General features: G+C 39.3%; 1 protein-coding gene across 3 annotated transcripts in view; it reads right to left on the reverse strand.

Moving 5' to 3' along the window:
• The window catches only part of ADCY8 (adenylate cyclase 8), a 263,282-nt gene that overhangs the window by 39,198 nt on the left and 206,593 nt on the right, over positions 1 to 17,491 (reverse strand). For all 3 annotated transcript variants that reach the window (XM_032760443.2, XM_032760446.2, XM_058443978.1), the window contains one exon: positions 4,490 to 4,568. In XM_032760443.2, the coding sequence (XP_032616334.1) occupies positions 4,490 to 4,568 (79 nt within the window). The remainder of the gene's footprint in view (positions 1 to 4,489; positions 4,569 to 17,491) is intronic.

Raw genomic sequence — 17,491 nt, forward strand, 5'->3', positions numbered from 1 at the left:
AATAGGGATAGAATTTAAATTTCTTTAATTATGTCTTGTTTTAAGTAAATAACTTTAGAATCATTCCAATATTTTACTTAATTATTAAACTAAATCTATTCTCAAAAAACTCTGTAAAAACAAACAACCAAGCAGACAAACAAATGAGCCTACACAGAGAAGAACTATATCAGATATTCTTTTGCACAATAATTTGACGACATGATGCCAGAGGGAAATACCCTAAGGATAAAAAGAGCTCAACAAGAATGTCAAAACTGTTTACGATAACCATATTATAGGTGGTAACAATTGTATTATTATACTTAGACTATTATAGTGAATCACAAGATAAAGTAAATGAGTAACTGTGTTGGTGTCATTAAAACTGGAATTTTGGGGAAGAGAAAAGGAGCTGCAGATATAAGATTGATGAAGTTAAGTCAAAAGCTTGTGGTCCTCATTATGAAGTGGAAGTATCACACTGTGAACTCATGATGTATAGATTTTCTAGCTCTGCCCACTGAAATCAAGTTCTAGAAACAATGAAAACTTAGTAGTAATAACTCTCAGTGTCCAGACTGTGGTTTCTAAATATCAATTCCTACAAAAAAATTCCCATTCTTTTCAGAGGTGCCCACATTTTAGATACCTTTAATTATGTCTTGTTTTAAGTAAATGACTTTATTGGAAGATTTTTTAATATGAGAAACCAGGAGTCTATCAGAGACTACCAGGGTTATGTCAAAATGATGCAAAAGCCAACTTGAATGAGCTCCCACTAGTCAAAGATGTGACACGTTTAGCTTAATAAGACTAATAATTGCAATGAATTGAAACACAGAGAATATGGTAAAATGCATAAATTCAAAATGACACTTAAAAACCAGAACCTCATTGGTCACCTCTGAATGATGCTAGGGAAAAAACTTATGGGGAAACTTATAGAAAACAAACTTAAAGGGAAAAGATTCAGCATTTATCTTTGCTTTATGAATTGTACTTCCAGGTAACAAATAGTGAGGAGATGGTTCTCTTTAGTAACGTATTCCAGCTAATAAATTATGGAGGACTGATAGGATTAGCATATCACTGTATAAAATAAGTGAATATAGGCGATTATCATAAGCAGCTGCTAACATCACAAAAAGATAAGGAGACATTATGCACCCCCTAATTGTAGTCTGTAAAACCAACCGATTAAATGTTTTGCAGAAATCATTGAACCTGAATCTCACCAAGCTTCTGGACAGAAATGCAGTACAAACAAAACAAAACAGAAAAAAAGGACAGGGGAATCTCTTAAATACCTTAGAGAATGCAATCAATAAACTGTAAGAAATGACAGCCCTGGAAGGTTGAGTCTCTCAAGGTCACCAATTCTTGAAGTGGAATTGCTAGGACTCAATCAAGAATATTTGGCTTGAGTTCCAAGGCTTGGGTCTTTCCTTCTGAGCCCCACAATCTCAGGTGCCTGCCTTTATCACACCTGGAAGTTACTGGAGACAGGACCTCATTAATCTCTTTCTCCTTTTGGAGGCGTGGCTTCCCCTGTTAAAAACGAAGATGCCCGGGCAAAGCCTAAACCTCCAGGGCTGCCAGTGAATCAGGCACCAGATGGGAGGCACCCGATTGTTTGCTCTCTCTATTCAACGTTGAGAATGTTTACCTGCCTCAGAGGAGGAAGTGTTTGGCCTGTCATTTCCACGTATGTGCAAGATAAACATTTCCGATTATTTAGTTACGTAACCACCTCCGTCCCTCTGGAGATGTTTAATTACACGTGCCCCCACCAGATGCTTCTGCATACCAGGCATCAATGGGCATTATTCAGCCCCTGTTAAAAATAGAGGGCCTCTGAGTCACAAGGGAAAACCGGTAGAAGCAGGGAGCAAGCCCAGGAGTGGGCAGGCTTGATCGGAGATTAACAGGACCCAAAACGATGCTACAGATAGAAGACACTTGAAGTGATACAACACTGCAGAAAGCCGCCGCTATCACAGGGAGGCAGTGGCACCTGAAGGAAACAGAATGGGACTAGGAGTTCGAGCATTTGGATTCCCATTCCAGTCTGGCGTTTCTTACAGGCTTTGTGACCTCAGGGGACTTCAATCTCCGTTCTTGTCTTAGGGCTAACAATACCTGCCTTGTTTGTGTCATCAGCTTATTTTTAAAGTAAAATATTAACAGCTATCAATTTTGAAAATTTATATGTGCGAGCCACTGGGATAAGTATATTACAATTATATTCTCATATAACACTCTAATAACCCGATGAAGTAGAACTTGTTATTATCATATCCATTTTACAGGTGAGGAAACTGAAAATCAGAAAGTTAATTGTTGAAAGTCACATAGCTACTAAGTGGCAGAGTTGGGGTTTTAATACTATCTGCCCAATTCCAAAGCCTGTACTTGTAACTGCTATAGTTATGAGATGTGATTATATAATTTCAAAACCCTTTGAAAGTTAAAAATAAAAGGGAAAAATATAAGATGTCACTTAAACCCAGTCACTCAGATCCTCAGTAAATACTTGCATACCCGTACTTTACCTATAATCTTAATGCAATTAGGTTATCTGCTTTCCCAGGACAAAGGGAGCATAGGATAAATCAAATCTGAATGTTATTAGGGTACCATTTGAGGAAGGCACTGACAGGGCACAAAGTAATTCCCTAAGGTCACAGAAGAGACAGAACCATTCTCCTTTTTATGGAATGACGACCCTTACCCAGAACCTGTTCTCTCAGCTATTTCCAGGGATTTCTCACTTGTCCATTTAAAACCTGCGTAATTGAGCATATGTTTGTCTGTGGGATGATGGCCTTGTCTAAATCTGGAAATGGATTGTCATTTGTGTGTCAGACTAAGGCACTCTCCCCTAGAAATGAAAGCTGTCAAGTAGCAGAAGACAAGACCCCAGTCCTCACAGATAGCTGGAAAGACCTAAAAACAGGAATTCTTGAAATGGCTAGACTTTGACATTTGGCCTAGTGTTTCATCATAATTTCAGCCAAAATGGGAAAACGAGTCAAAGCATATTGCAAGATGCGGTGCCCTGGGTCACTGTGTTCATATGCAGACAGCATCTTTGTTCTGCTCTGATCAGCCCAGTGAAGTAGAAAAGGTAGGCTTTGAAGACAGATCAGGATTTGAATTCTAGTCCTCCTACTTACTAGCTGAATAGCCTTACTTTCATCATCCATAAAACAGGAGTAATAATAACTTCCATTCCAGGTTGTTGATAGGATTAAATGAGAATAGAGAGAAAGTGCTAGGCACATAGTAGGAACTCAATAAATATTAATTCTTTATTAATTTCCTTCACTTGCCAAGTTTTAATATTATCTATTTTTTTCTTGACTACACTGTACAATCCCCTTTATTACAAGTAACTTTAAATACATGTCTCTGTGTTCTTGGGGTTTGGGGCTGTTTCATCCCTGTTTTCTCAGGGTTCGTTACCTCCGTTTCCATGGTGATTTCCCAGCAATGTGCTTCTATTTCTGCTCTGGATGACAGTCTCCTTGCTGTGCTTTCCTCCTTTTCTGGTTATGGTTTTTGAAGTACACACAGACCACAGAAAGATGGACCAAGATCCAGAGAAGGGTGGTGAGGGAGGCAGGGCCTGATTTCTACCAGGGGGTGAAAATCTCCCCAAGCAATGAATGTTCATGGGTTGGAGTCCACCTGAAGAAGACCTACTGGTCTTTGAGAATCCTGCCTAGATGTTCCTATGAAGAATAATTTTCTTTCTCGAAGTCCCTAGCCAAGTCTGTTCCACACATAACTTGTTTGCATTATTTGGGGTCAGCTCTACTCCAGGAGACTGGACCAGAGCTGGGATTTTGTACAGTTCTGCCCACAGTGCCCACTCGAGATTCTGGTAAAGAGTAGGGGCTCATGGAAAGCGTAATCCATATGGCAGGCATTTTATCTAATTAGGACAGGTCTGTAATGAAGTCTTTATTATAAACAATGCAAGTCAGTGCACAGAATTCTACACACAATGATCTCCAATGCTTCCTCAAGATAGTCCTATTTAGGTGTTACTAATTTATTTTAGAGTTGAGGAAACTGAGGCTCATGGAGATAAGTAACTTGCCCAAGATCATACACTGCTGGGAGTAAGAACTGTGATTAGAATCCAGGCTCAGCTGAACCCAAATGTTTACCTAATATAGCACACAACTTTTGTAGTAATAATTTCATCCAGGCAACAGAATTGGGAGGGATCCCAGTTTGTCTTAGGCAGAAATTGAAAGCTCTTTCACTAGGATGATTTTTTGAAAGAGATATATCCAAAGGTCATTAAAACCACATTGTTTACCAGATCTTCTCCAGCTTTGTTTTTCATTAGGTGGTCTTTATTAGGAATTGATTCATTAAGAACCACAACCTGCCACAGGCAGCTAAAAGTTATTTGCTGCAAAGAGCATCAGAGGCCACTTTGATGGCAACAAGAAATGTCAGGTAACAGAGCAGTCAGAGCGAAATGTTAGATTACCTGCTGTCCATGGTAGAACACAGCCAGGAGGAACATGGCCATCAGTAGCAGCGATGCCTCCTTGGTCCCCAGGAAATCTCTGTTGAAAGAAAAAAGGCACTGATAACCATGGGGAGACTTCAAGGAGACCCATGAGAAAACTGAGGTTCAGAAAGGAGTGGTATAAAATGAAAAAAACACACATCTTTTCAGCACCTATTATGTGATAGTGGCTGCTCGAAGGGTTTGCACATTGGCATTCAAAAATCAATTGACCCCCAAGGGTATGAGGTGACCCAGAACACATATGGTGAAAGAGATTCTAGAGTCTAGCATCTAGATGGTACACTCACATTAATAATAATGTTTTCTATGTGCAGAACACATTTTATAGATTTTAAATAGCCTTTATACTTTCCTATCATAAAATCCATGTGAAGATGGAATCTAGCTTTATGCTAAGAAACCTTTCCAGCTTATACTGGGCCAGGCACAGTTCAACTCATCAGGATTGGACAAGGACTTAGACTTAGGAGTGAAAATGTACATTCTTAGGGAGGTATTTTGCATATGAGGATTAAGAGGACCAAATAACTCTGTGGGCTGGGACAAGAGTCAAATCTGTGAATACTTTGGAGAAAAGATGCTAACAATAGATGATACTAATTATTATGCTTCTATAGACCCAGAGAAGCACATAATTATTGAGCATCTACTGTGTGCCAGGCATAATATTCTGGGATATCGAGATGAAGAAGGCATGTTGTCTTTGTCCTCGAAACATTAAGAGAAATAATCAAATACACAGATAATTTTATAATATGATAAACTCCATAGAAAGGATACATCCTTGTTGCCATGGGAATACACGGGAAAAAAAAGCAACCCAGGCTGGGTGTTCAGGGAAGGCTGAAGAGCTGAATCCTAAAAGATAAGACTTCACAAGGAAAAAGTGGGATGGGTTCTCTAGGTACAGGACATCTATTTTGCTTAGCTAGGTGGTTTATAGGTCTCTAGTATGGGGATAAAAAATAAATGTCATATATCATGTTTGAAGCCATATGTAGACTCAGGAGGAAAGAGTGCTAACAGAGCTGTCCACTGTGAGTGCTAAAGTGAAGAGGGCTGGACTGTGAGCCACACATTGTCATCCTGCATTTTAGAGCTGAGGAGTCATCCATCCATTCATGAATCCATGAATCCACGAATCCATGAATTCATCCATCCATGCATGCATCCATCCATCCATCCATCAATCCATCCATCCATCCTTTGTTCCATCCTTCCAGCCATCCACCATCACCATCAGGCTTATTTTGAGGACATAGACACATTCCAGTACCATCCTTTTATTCTTTCATGTCATTTAATTCTCTAGCTTCTGAAGTATGTGGACCCCTGAAAAAAGATTAAAGACATGAGGTTTGGACTCATGAAGATCCAGGTTCCAATGTCAGCTTTTCTACTGACCAGTTGTTTGACCTTGGAAAAGTCATTTAACATCTCTGAGCCTCAGCTGAATGTATCTAATAGTGTTTACCTCTCTAATTGCAAGGATTAAATGAATTAATCATGGTAATGTGCTTGGCACAGTTCCTGGCCCACATTTCCCCCTTGCCACCCTGTGAAGCACCTGGCACATCATCTTGCTCATGGTGGTGGAGCTTTAAAAAGTCACTCGTTCACATTGCTTAGTTTGAATGAGCATGTTCTACATCCAGCTCCTCCTTGTGAGTTCTCAAATCCCTGCTCTGCCTGGCACTTTGGATATCCTTTGCTTTGCCATACAGAAGACTTTAAGCCCAGAAATTTATCATTTGAAACACATTTTCAAGAGAAAACACAAATACCTCTTGAATTATTTTGAAAGCAGTGATTGACCAAAAATAGAAAGATGACTAGACAAAACTCAGAAGAAAAAGTAAAAGAAAATTATGAACAATCTTTGAGTCATTCACTTATTGCAGATGGAAAAAACAGCCTGAGCACAGACTGCAGAATATGCATAGTAAGTCAGCCAGGCTGAGGAGCATCCCAAAAGAACTGTGGTTTGAAATTAGAAAGTTTTTTTTTTTTTGTAGTTTCAATAATTCCTTAAAGAACTCCCAAAGAGAGCCAAATGGCTGAAATCTGTACTGTATTATAGTGCTTTGCTTAATATTGGTTGTCAGGGTCTTAAAACCAAGAACATGTTGAACTAATTTATTTGTATTAAAATCACTGAGTTAATACTATCATCTCTTTATGCTAATAGAAAGGAACATTCTTAAGTGAAAATGCATGTAGCATAATGTAATTTTCAGGGCTATAACAATCTTTAGAGATCATCTTATCTGATGTATCACAAAAATTAATATTTGAGTGTTATTCATTACAGAAATATTTATGCTAATTATAGTGAGTTTGGAAACTAATAAAGATGCACGTATAACAGAATAAAAATTGTCCTTAAGCCTACCACCCAGAGAAGACAATGGTTAAAATTTTGGAGTTAACTAAATGTCATTTCCTTTTACCCCTTACAAAAAAGTATGTTTACAAATTTAGGATTGCATAGCTCTCATACTGTTTTGTAAGCTACTTCAGACTTAGTAAAAATTATGAAAATAATTTCAAGTAATTAAGTACCTTTTGTGCACTTAGCAGATTTATTCTAATTCATATTATGTGCACCACACATAATGTAATATCCCTTGAAGCCTTTTATTTTACAGGTAGAGACTAAGGCCCACGGAGGAGTAGTCATTTTCCCAAGGTCACATAGCTCATTTGTGTCAGAGCCAGGATAAGAACTCATGTCTTAGGCACCAAATTCAACGTGTTCATTATAGCACATTTGACCCCGGATTTTTAGTTTATTATTAGTTCCCAATTGCTTCTATGACACTCATAATAAACCATTCAGCTTGAATTTATCTTTTATTCTGTTGTCATAATAATGACTGTAAGTGCTAATTTTATGCCATAGTCTAATAACCACTTTACATATTCTGCTTACTTTAATTGTCATATCAACAATCAAGATACTATTATCCCCATTCTAGAAAAAAAATCCAAGACTGAGATGTTAAAAAATTTAACTTAATTAGCTAGCGAACAGTGAAGACCAGCTATCAATACAGATCTCAGTGATATTTTTCAGTAGCTACAATGCCCTCCTCTATTTTCCTACTTATAATTGCTTGCCCTTAAGGTTCTAAAGGATAAAAATAATGCCTTATTCATCTATGAACCTGCAGGGCCTAGTAAAAACCCACAGAAAACAATGTAATGTGTATTGAAAGGATACACGGACGAATTCACGAAGGTCATGTGATGTTGGACAAATGTTATTTGGCTTTGACTCCACACGTGGATTATTTCCTGGTTGTTCATTCCTCCTATCGACCCTGCTGTTTCATGTGGACTAGTGCAATAGCTAGAACTGGTTCAATAATTTGTGGGCCCACTGTAAAATGAAAATGCAGGGGTTTCTTGAAATTTTCTTTTAGAGAATTTCAAGATGGTGAAAGCAGAGCATTAAACAAAGCAAGGCCCTTCTGAGTGCAGAGCTCTATGTGAATGCACAGGCCACATGTCCATGAAGCTGGCCATTGCAGTTGCCTCCCAAATAGTCTTTCTGCATCCATTCTTGTCCCCATCTAGTTCTTTAGTTGTAGCAGACAGTATTCTTTTGAACTACCCCAACTTCTCGTTGGTTAAAATCCTTTTGTGCATCCCAAAACCTTCTTGATTCTTTTTAATTTTATTTTTAGTTGATGTGTAATAATTGTACATATTTATAGGGCACAGAGTGATGTTTCAATACATGTGTACTATGTGTAATGATCAAAGCAGGTTAATTAGCATATTCACTACCTCAAATATTTATCATTTCTTTGTGAACATTCAAAATCCTCTCTTCTAGCTATTTAAAAATATACAATAAATTATTGTCAATTATAGTCACCCTGCAGTGCTGTAGAACACTAAACATATTCCTCTTATCTAGTTGAATTTTGTATCTATTAACCAACCCCTCTCTGTAGGAAGGACTGACGTGTTATACAACACCGAAATGTTGCAGGTGTCTGTTTTCATGATTGGGTAGCAAGATCTGCATCACTTATCTTAATTCTACTTTTGTGGCACTGAATTTGGAAATGTAGCATTTGCCTTGAAAGGCTGAAGATGATGAATGGGAAGTGTGCCCAAGTTCAAGTATACTGTGCCCTATGATTTGTATTCATATTTTGTGTTGTGTAACTGAGACTGATGAGGTGCACTTGGCCCAAGTGAAGTAGTTTCCATCATAAACCTGGAAAAGTTCCTGTTTTAAGGCTGAGCCTAGAGAAGATCAGTTCTGCTTCTAAAAAGTCTGATGTGTCTTTATGCAGACGTTGTTTTCTGCAACAGTATGGTCACTGATGAGGCACTTGAGGATGGAAATCTTGAATCATCCTTGAAGAATGTGGCTAACCTCTTTGCTGTGTCCTGCCTATACTGACCTAACTTTTACCTTTTAATTGAGCAGACCTTGATTGATTTACTCTAGTGTGGTCTGTGCCTGGTCTTTCTGTCTCTCTGCCCCTTTATTGATCCATCAACATAGTGGCCACACAGGCAGTCATCCTGAGACACTAAAGAGACTCAGCTGCCTGGACTGAAGTTATCCTGGAGGGCTACATCCCCAGGATCTTTCAGCCACAGCACTGGGCATGGCAACAAAGTTGGAGACCTCCTAGGGTTATTTTCACTTTGATGAATATTCTTGTATAAACGTGAGAGTAGAACTGGAAATGGTTCAGTGAAAAGTACGTTGAACATGGTTGGAATAAAGAATTGCATTCCAGAACTGGCTTTGTCATATACTAGTAGTTCATAGTTTCCCTATCATTAAAAGAAGACTGAATCTTCCTACTTTTGAAAAGAGGAAGATGGCACTCACATCAAAAGGTTATTAAGATGTTTAAATGAGATGATAAATTAGAAAGAGATGTGAACTATTAAGTATTGTATATATATGAGAGAAAATTTATATATGGCTACTACCATCAGTCTTTACAATTCTGGTTATTTATGAGGACTGTGTGGACAAATGAATCTTTCCAATGTAATAAATAAATGGGGATAAAACTGAAACAATTTTAGGTCAGAAAAAATCTTTTCCCCACCACATGGCTTCTAGATTCTGCCAGTGCCAATTTTCTTTAATTCCCTCCAAATGCTTTTAGATAAGAGTTTTTCCTAGATACTATCTGTTCTAACTCATTCTCATTCATGAGAATGGTAGTACGTTTTGTGTCTCATCTGGTAGTACATTTTATGTCTGAAATGCCTTCAACATCTAACATTATTGGTATAATCTTGCAATGATTATTTTGGTAACCATGGCTTATCTGCAGCCTGGAGACCTCTGAGAAGCCCCTACACATGCTGTTTAGCCTCCAGATGCCAGAAAGCAGAAACAGCAGTGTCATGAATAAAGCTGTGGGGGTGTGGGGTGGGATAGGGTGGGAGGCAGCTAGATACCAAAACAAAAGGCAGAGGTGGTATTTGTTGCTTTTGTAAGCATCTTCTTTGGAACAACAGGTGCACAGTAGATCTTAAGATATTTTGTTGAACATCACACACCAGGGCCTGTCATGGGGTGGGGCGTTGGGGGAGGGATAGCGTTAGGAGAAATACCTAATGTAAATGACGAGTTAATGGGTGCAGCAAACCGACACAGCCCATGTATACATATGTAACAAACCTGCACATTGTGCACATGTACCCTAGAACTTAAAGTATAAAAAAAAGATGTTTTGTTGAATTAAAATATATGTTCTTGATGTTCTGCTGGAAGCAGAGGAGTAGTATGAATACTGTTGATCTAGGAGTTAAGAAGACATTTCTTAGGTAGATAGTGAGGGTATGGAAGTCTTCATTAAGGTTTCCCTTTTAATGAAGAGCATCCCCAAATTATTTTCCTTTCTAACAAGGGCAGCCTGTAAAATCCAGCTGCAGACACAGATGCTGGCAAGTTGTGCCAATCATGTTCAAGATGGTGGCTCCATCTTCTCTTCTCTTTGTCATCCAAGTGTACAGTAAGGAGCAGACAAGATGGCACTGGTCAACTGGAAAGCCCATTTGCATAATAAGATGAGGGTGGGGCGGCCAGCTTTCCCCATGCTCTATGTAAACATCATACCTGATGGAACCAATCTGTGAGCCTATGTAAATCAGACTCCACCTCCTCAAACCTGACTATAAAATCCGGCACATCTGCTGCTGGCCAGTCTTTCCTCTTGGAAGTCCCTTCTGTCACTAAAGAGAGAGCTAGTTTCCTTTCTCTTCCATTTTCTCTTGTCTATTAAACCCCACTCCTAAACCACTTGTGTATGTCTGTGTCCTAAATTTTCCTGGCACAAGATGACAAGCCCAGGTATCTACCCCAGACAATGTAGCTGCTTCATATTGAGGACCTCATCTGGGATACCAAGGTACAACATTCATTGAAATGGCAAATCGAGGAGTGGACTCCAACTCTGTCCTTTCATTTTGGAGCTCTCGGCCTCTATTTTAGAACTAAATAAAATAAAATCAATAACAGGCATCCGTCAGCCAGTTAAAAATATGGTTAGTGTTGCTGCCACTCTTAAAGACTCAGATACGATGCTTACTGGGGAGAACATGGAGAATTCTGGTTGCTGGGCATGTTGGCTGTGTTCGAACCAGCTTCCTTTCAAGGAGGACTTAGCCTTCATATGGGGCTGGAAGAGGTTCTGGAGCAACTGAGGATTTCCAGCTGGGGATAACCCCCAGGGTTAACCAAAGGCTTCTGAACTGACCCCAGCCTCCAACTCCCTGATGGGGTGTTGGCAAGAGGATCTCCAACTTTCCTATTGTAATTTCCTCCTTTCCTGAGACAGCCACGTCTCCTATCCTCTCTGTGTATGTAATGTGGGGGAAATTTTACAAAAGTAATCTTGTTTGGCAAGATTAGGGAATGTCATAGTAACTGGGCATATAGCTCAAGGGAAGGCATACTTGTGATTTCTGAGGAACAGAGGGTCCCCCCCACCCATAGTGAGTGTCTCTCTCTGCCCTTGGTCTGGAGGGCACATGGTACTTCCAAGTCACTCTCTGCCCTTGGTCTGGAGAGCACATGGCATTTCCAGGTCTCTCTGCCCTTGGCCTGGAGAGCACATGGCATTTCCAGGTCTCTCTCTGCCCTCGGTCTGAAAAGCACGTGGCATTTCAAGGTTAACAGCGCCACCTAGTGGAATAAGGATCCTTTCCATGAGGCAGATTGTTGGTCGTTTTCTGAAACACCCTAGCTTCCCAATTCTCCCTTTTTGTGCCCCTCTACTAAAAACCAGGCTTTATGCTGCTCTGGTGAATGGGAAAATTCTGCCTTCAACAATTAGGAGTAAAATATCTTCTGAAACCAAATTTTGGTCTCGATACTGTCCCATCAGTAGGTAAATGGCCATTTGGTCCCTACATTCTTTTAAGGCAACTATTCTGCCTCCAGTTAGAATGGTACTTACTTAGTAAGGGGCTTTTAAGTTTGGAGGTTAACCAGAACCATTCTTGGAGGGTGAACACTTTAGCACAGGTGATAATGGCAGGATATAGAGCTCAAACCAGCACACTTCCTTTATAAAGGAGGGAAGTGCAACAGTTGCCCAAATGCAAATGTCACATAGTTTCTCCTGAGATCCATTTCTTTTTGGCTGGGGGAGCCAGGCAGGTCACAAAAGTCTAGGAAGTCAAAGGGAAATCACAGGCAGAGCACTAGAGTTGCATGGGTGAACGTGACAAATCCCAATTACCTAGTTCCTCTGGTTCCATGGCCGAGGTCATGCCTGCAACCATGGGTGGCACATTCAACACGGTGCCTGGATAAGCCAGTACAGATCTGGGTAGACAAGCTGATCCATCAAGGGCAGGGTTTATAAAATATCTTAAGCACCGATCTTGAGAGCAGTTTAGAGAGGGTCAAAATCTTGTAGCCTCTAGCTGTATGACTCCTAAGCCATAGTTTCTAATCTTGTGGCTAGTTTTTAGTCTGGTCCCCAGGCAAGAGGGAAGTATATCTTAGGAAGGGGCTGGTATCATCTTTGTTTTGGAGTGTGAACTGTAAAACTCTTACTGGGTTTGGTAATATGTCACACCCTGACTATGAGAATAAGTTTATAAAGGAAAGAGATTTTACGTAAGAAAGGATCTTTTATGATAAATACTTGTTCTAAAGACAATAGTTGGTTGTTTAAAAGAAGGATGTTTAGGACAAGTCAGAAGGTTTAAACATGTCGTAGATGGTTTACGGAAGTCATGAAAGGAATATAAGGAAGGTAAATACTTGTCCTGAAAAGAATAGTTGGTTGTTTAAAAAGAAGGATGTTTGGGACAAGTTGGAAATTTTAAGCATGTCTTAGATGGTCTATGGTAGTCATGAAAGGATTAATAATTGCAGGAAAGATTTAGCCAAGGTTAACACTAAAGTTACTCTAGCCACCCAAATCCAATGCCACTTATCCTAAAAGGAATGTTACTTCTATATTAACATTTCAGCAACATCTGGTGGAGGTAAACCAGTGTTACAACCCGTTGGAATGGCTGACAGCAATCAAACTCCAAATGGTGCTGCAGACAGAACCATGCATGAACATGCCTTTCTTCCAAGGACCCTTAGATTTACCCCAGGAGGAGTCCTAGCTGCTGTTCTTCACACAATGCCCTTTTCAACAGGAAGTGGCCAGAAAGCTTTGTCATCCAACACCCCTAACAGCACTTAGGGTTACCAATCCAGAGGGAGGAATGATACAGGAGTTAAAGAGAAATTACTTAGGCAGATAGTGAGGGCATGGAAGTCTTCAGTAAGGTTTTCCTTTTAATGAAAAGCAGTCCCAAATTATTTTCCTTTCTAACAAAGGAAAGCCTGTAAAATCAAGCTGCAGACATAGATGCTGACATTGTGACAATCATGTTCAACATGGTGGCTCCATCTTCCCTTCTCTTTGTCAGCCACGTGTACAGTAAGGAGGAGACAAGATGGTACCAGTCAACTGGAAAGCCCATTTTCATAATAATATTAGGGTGGAGGGGTCAGCTTTCCCCACATGATATGATGTCATACCTGATTGAATCAATCTGTGAGCGCTATGTAAATCAGACACTGTCTCCTCAAACCTGACTATAAAATCTGATGCATCTGCCCCTGACCTTTCTTTCCTCTCAGGAGTCCCCCCTCTCTCAATAGAGAGAGAGCTGTTTTCCTTTCTCTTTCTTTTGCCTATTAAATCTCCACTCCTAAACCCCTCATGTGTGTCCATATCCTAAATTTTCCTGGCATGAGATGATGAACCTTGGGTATCTACCCCAGACAACATAGCTGCTTCACTGTCATTGCCTCTTCCAAACTTTAGACTAAAAAGAGGGTGGGTTTGTGAGGGAGACTCCCTCACAGCACATCACCTACAAGGTGCTGCTAGAACCAGCAAAACTGATGCTCTTATTAAGTCTATTTTGTTGCCTCCCTGAATTAAAAACATGCCCACTGATGAGTAGAAACAGGTGCCAGAACTCAATTCTAGGTTTTCTAACCTGAATTACAATGCATTAATGCATTCCAGTATTTTGCCTATGTTTTAAGAAGTCAACAAGACGTAGGTAGTGTGGAAATAGTATCTTCCGATGATCAGTTAGAATACATACGTAATAAAGACTATGAGAGGACAAAAACACTAAATGCTTTGGAACAAGCCAGAAGGCTTGGGCAAATAGAAAAAACCACATTAAATGTGAAGTATGACACAAATCCAAAAGCAAATTGTGCTTATAGACTGAGGAGCACATATTATAAGGGCAATAATGAGAAAAAATCTTAAGAGTTGTGAATGATAGTTGGCTTACTGTGAATCAATGATGTAACATGATTCCAAATGAGCTAATGCTTCTTCCAGTCACTCAATCATTTAATATTTCATTCTGCAAATATTTAATTGGACACCTTGCCAGATAACCCTAAGTGCTTACTATATGAACATGAGTAATGGTCCTTGTCTTCAAAATTTTCTGTTTTAATGGAAGAGGAAGACATGAAAATTAATTACTTCAACACAGTGAGGCAAATGCAATAATAAACACTTATGTACACAGATTAGAAAATGAGGAATGGTCAAAGATGGTTTTGCCAAGGAAAGAGTCCTTAAATTGGGTCTAGAGAATGATAGGTTGGAATCAGTCAGGGAGATGGACATATCAGGCAGGGGGATATATGTGCAGAAGCTCATTTGAGAAAAGACATGTGATTTCCCATGGTTCAAATACAGTCTATAAATGTTGACCTGTGTAGTAAGGAGTCAGTGTGGTCCAGATGAAGGAGAGATTTAAAATCCTAAGTAAACTGGCTTGAAAATTAAACTTCTTAGAGGTAATAAGAATCTCTTAAAGGGTTTTTAGAAAGAATATGAGTTGACCACATGGCTTTGAGGAGGGGGAATTGAGAAGTGGAGTTTAAGAGATCAGTTAGAGGATATCAGTCCAGAGATGAGAGTGAGGATCTTTCCAGAGTGGCAGCATTTGTGGTGTGGAGGGGTATGTCTAATACCAAACATTAGCACATATCAAATGCTTATCATATGCCAGACCTGTGCTAAGCTTCTATTATCACACCTATTTCCCTTTATAGTTCTACAGCATAGGAACTATTATTATTCCCTCCTTACTGATGAGAAAAACAGGGCTTAGAGAAGTTAAATCATTTAAAATTAATTTGATCAAGATCACATATCTGGTTGATGGAACAGCTGGGATTTCTATTCAGTTGGTTTAAGTCCTAAACTTGTACTCACAAGTATTGAGATATAGTGCTTCCCTACAAGAAATGCTGAGGAAGATGGGTCTCTAGTGACTGCTAAGATGTTAGGGGTGAGGGTGCCTCTCCTGTTTTGGGCTGGGCATTATGAACTGAATCAGAGGGTTGTTGTGGGGCAGGGAGTTTAATAAGCAGATTGAGAGATGCCAGTGTGAAGTATTCAGGGCCATCCCAATGGAGATGCAGCCAGGTTGTTGTGTCCAGGGTTTTCTGTGCTACCTTTTACATTTTGTCTGTTTTCCCCAGATATCTAATGTATAGGAACAACCAGCAAAACTATTCTTGAACTATTGTGAGCTCCTAAAATGTTGGTTAAATCCAAATAGTGTGAGTAGCCTATGACTGCCAACTCAATACTGAGTGAATATCGACCTGTAGATTTATAATACAGCTGAGATGGAAGGCTGGCTGAATTCCTTCATTTTGTATTAATTTAATTCCATTGATAGCAAAGAGTAAGGCAATAGAAGACTAGCCAATGATTGTTCTCAAGTCAGGAAAAAGCTGAAAAAAGCACTTGATCACCAGCAGCAATGAACTTGGAGTTACATTTACTTTCATGATCTTAGTTAATTTGACTACAAACTCCTCCTGAAGACCTCCAAACAGAATCCAGAACTAAGCTTCTCTCATAAGAAGGAGAGAGGGAATAGGAATCAACATATATTGCGTACCTGCTATGTGCCAGGCAAATAACAGCCTCACAGCAGCTCTAGGGCAATGCTATAAAATGAATTGTCTCCCCTCAAATTCATATGACTTTGCATAGGCAACAGAGTCTAGATTTGAAGCCAAAGACCCAGCTTATTCCATTAATGTTGTGTCTGCCTTTAATTCCATGAATTGTAGATGGTTTTACTTTTATTTTTACTCTAAAGGTGGCTTATTTTGTTCATACATCTCTTTGCCCTCTTTTGTGCTCATTTTCACATGGCTGTGATATATCCATTGCCACTAACCATCTCACCTAATTTGCAAATGTTTTGAGTTTCTTTGAACCCTTGGAATATAGTGGAACATTATTCAGTATGATTTAAAAGAGGTGCACACAGTACTTAAAAAGTGGACTTTGGAGTAAAAAGACCCAAGTTTGAATACAGATCTGTTATTTACTGGCCATGTGAACCTGGGTAATTGCTAACTTTTCGTAGACTTTGTCCTTCAGAATGTTACTCTGAAGATTAAATAAAACACATAAAATGCTTGATACACATGTAAATTAGACATTAGTATCTAAAGTTTATAAAGAACTCTTATATCCTGGCTATTGTGAATAATGCCGCAATGAACATGAGACAGCAATCAGAAAGTATTCTTCAGTGGATAAATGGATAAAGAAAACAGAACAGAGCCCTCAGAAATAATGCTGCATATCTACAACTATCTGATCTTTGACAAACCTGACAAAAACAAGAAATGGGGAAAGGATACCCTATTTAATAAATGGTGCTGGGAAAACTGGCTAGCCATATGTAGAAAGCTGAAACTGGATCCCTTCCTTACACCTTATACAAAAATTAATTCAAGATGGATTAAAGACTTACATGTTAGATCTAAAACCATTAAAATCCTACAAGAAAACCTAGGCAATACCATTCAGGAAATAGACGTGGGCAAGGACTTCACGTCTAAAACACCAAAAGCAATGGCAACAAAAGCCAAAATTGACAAATGGGATCTAATTAAACTAAAGAGCTTCTGCACAGCAAAAGAAACTACCATCAGAGTGAACAGGCAACCTACAGAATGGGAGAAAATTTTTGCAATCTACCCATCTAACAAAGGGCTAATATCCAGAATCTACAATGAACTCAAACAAATATACAGGAAAAAAACAACCCCATCAATAAGTGGGTGAAGGATATGAACAGACACTTCTCAAAAGAAGACATTTATGCAGCCAAAAAACACATGAAAAATGCTCATCATCACTGGCCATCAGAGAAATGCAAATCAAAACCACAGTGAGATACCATCTCACACCAGTTAGAATGGCCATCATTAAAAAGTCAGGAAACAACAGGTGCTGGTGAGGATGTGGAGAAATAGGAACACTTTTACACTGTTGATGGGACTGTAAACTAGTTCAACCATTGTGGAAGTCAGTGTGGCGATTCCTCAGGGATCTAGAACTAGAAATACCATTTGACCCAGCCATCCCATTACTGGGTATATAC

The sequence above is a fragment of the Hylobates moloch genome, unplaced genomic scaffold (assembly GCF_009828535.3).
Source record: "Hylobates moloch isolate HMO894 unplaced genomic scaffold, HMol_V3 SCAFFOLD_9, whole genome shotgun sequence".
In the NCBI taxonomy this organism is placed as follows: Eukaryota; Metazoa; Chordata; class Mammalia; order Primates; family Hylobatidae; genus Hylobates; species Hylobates moloch.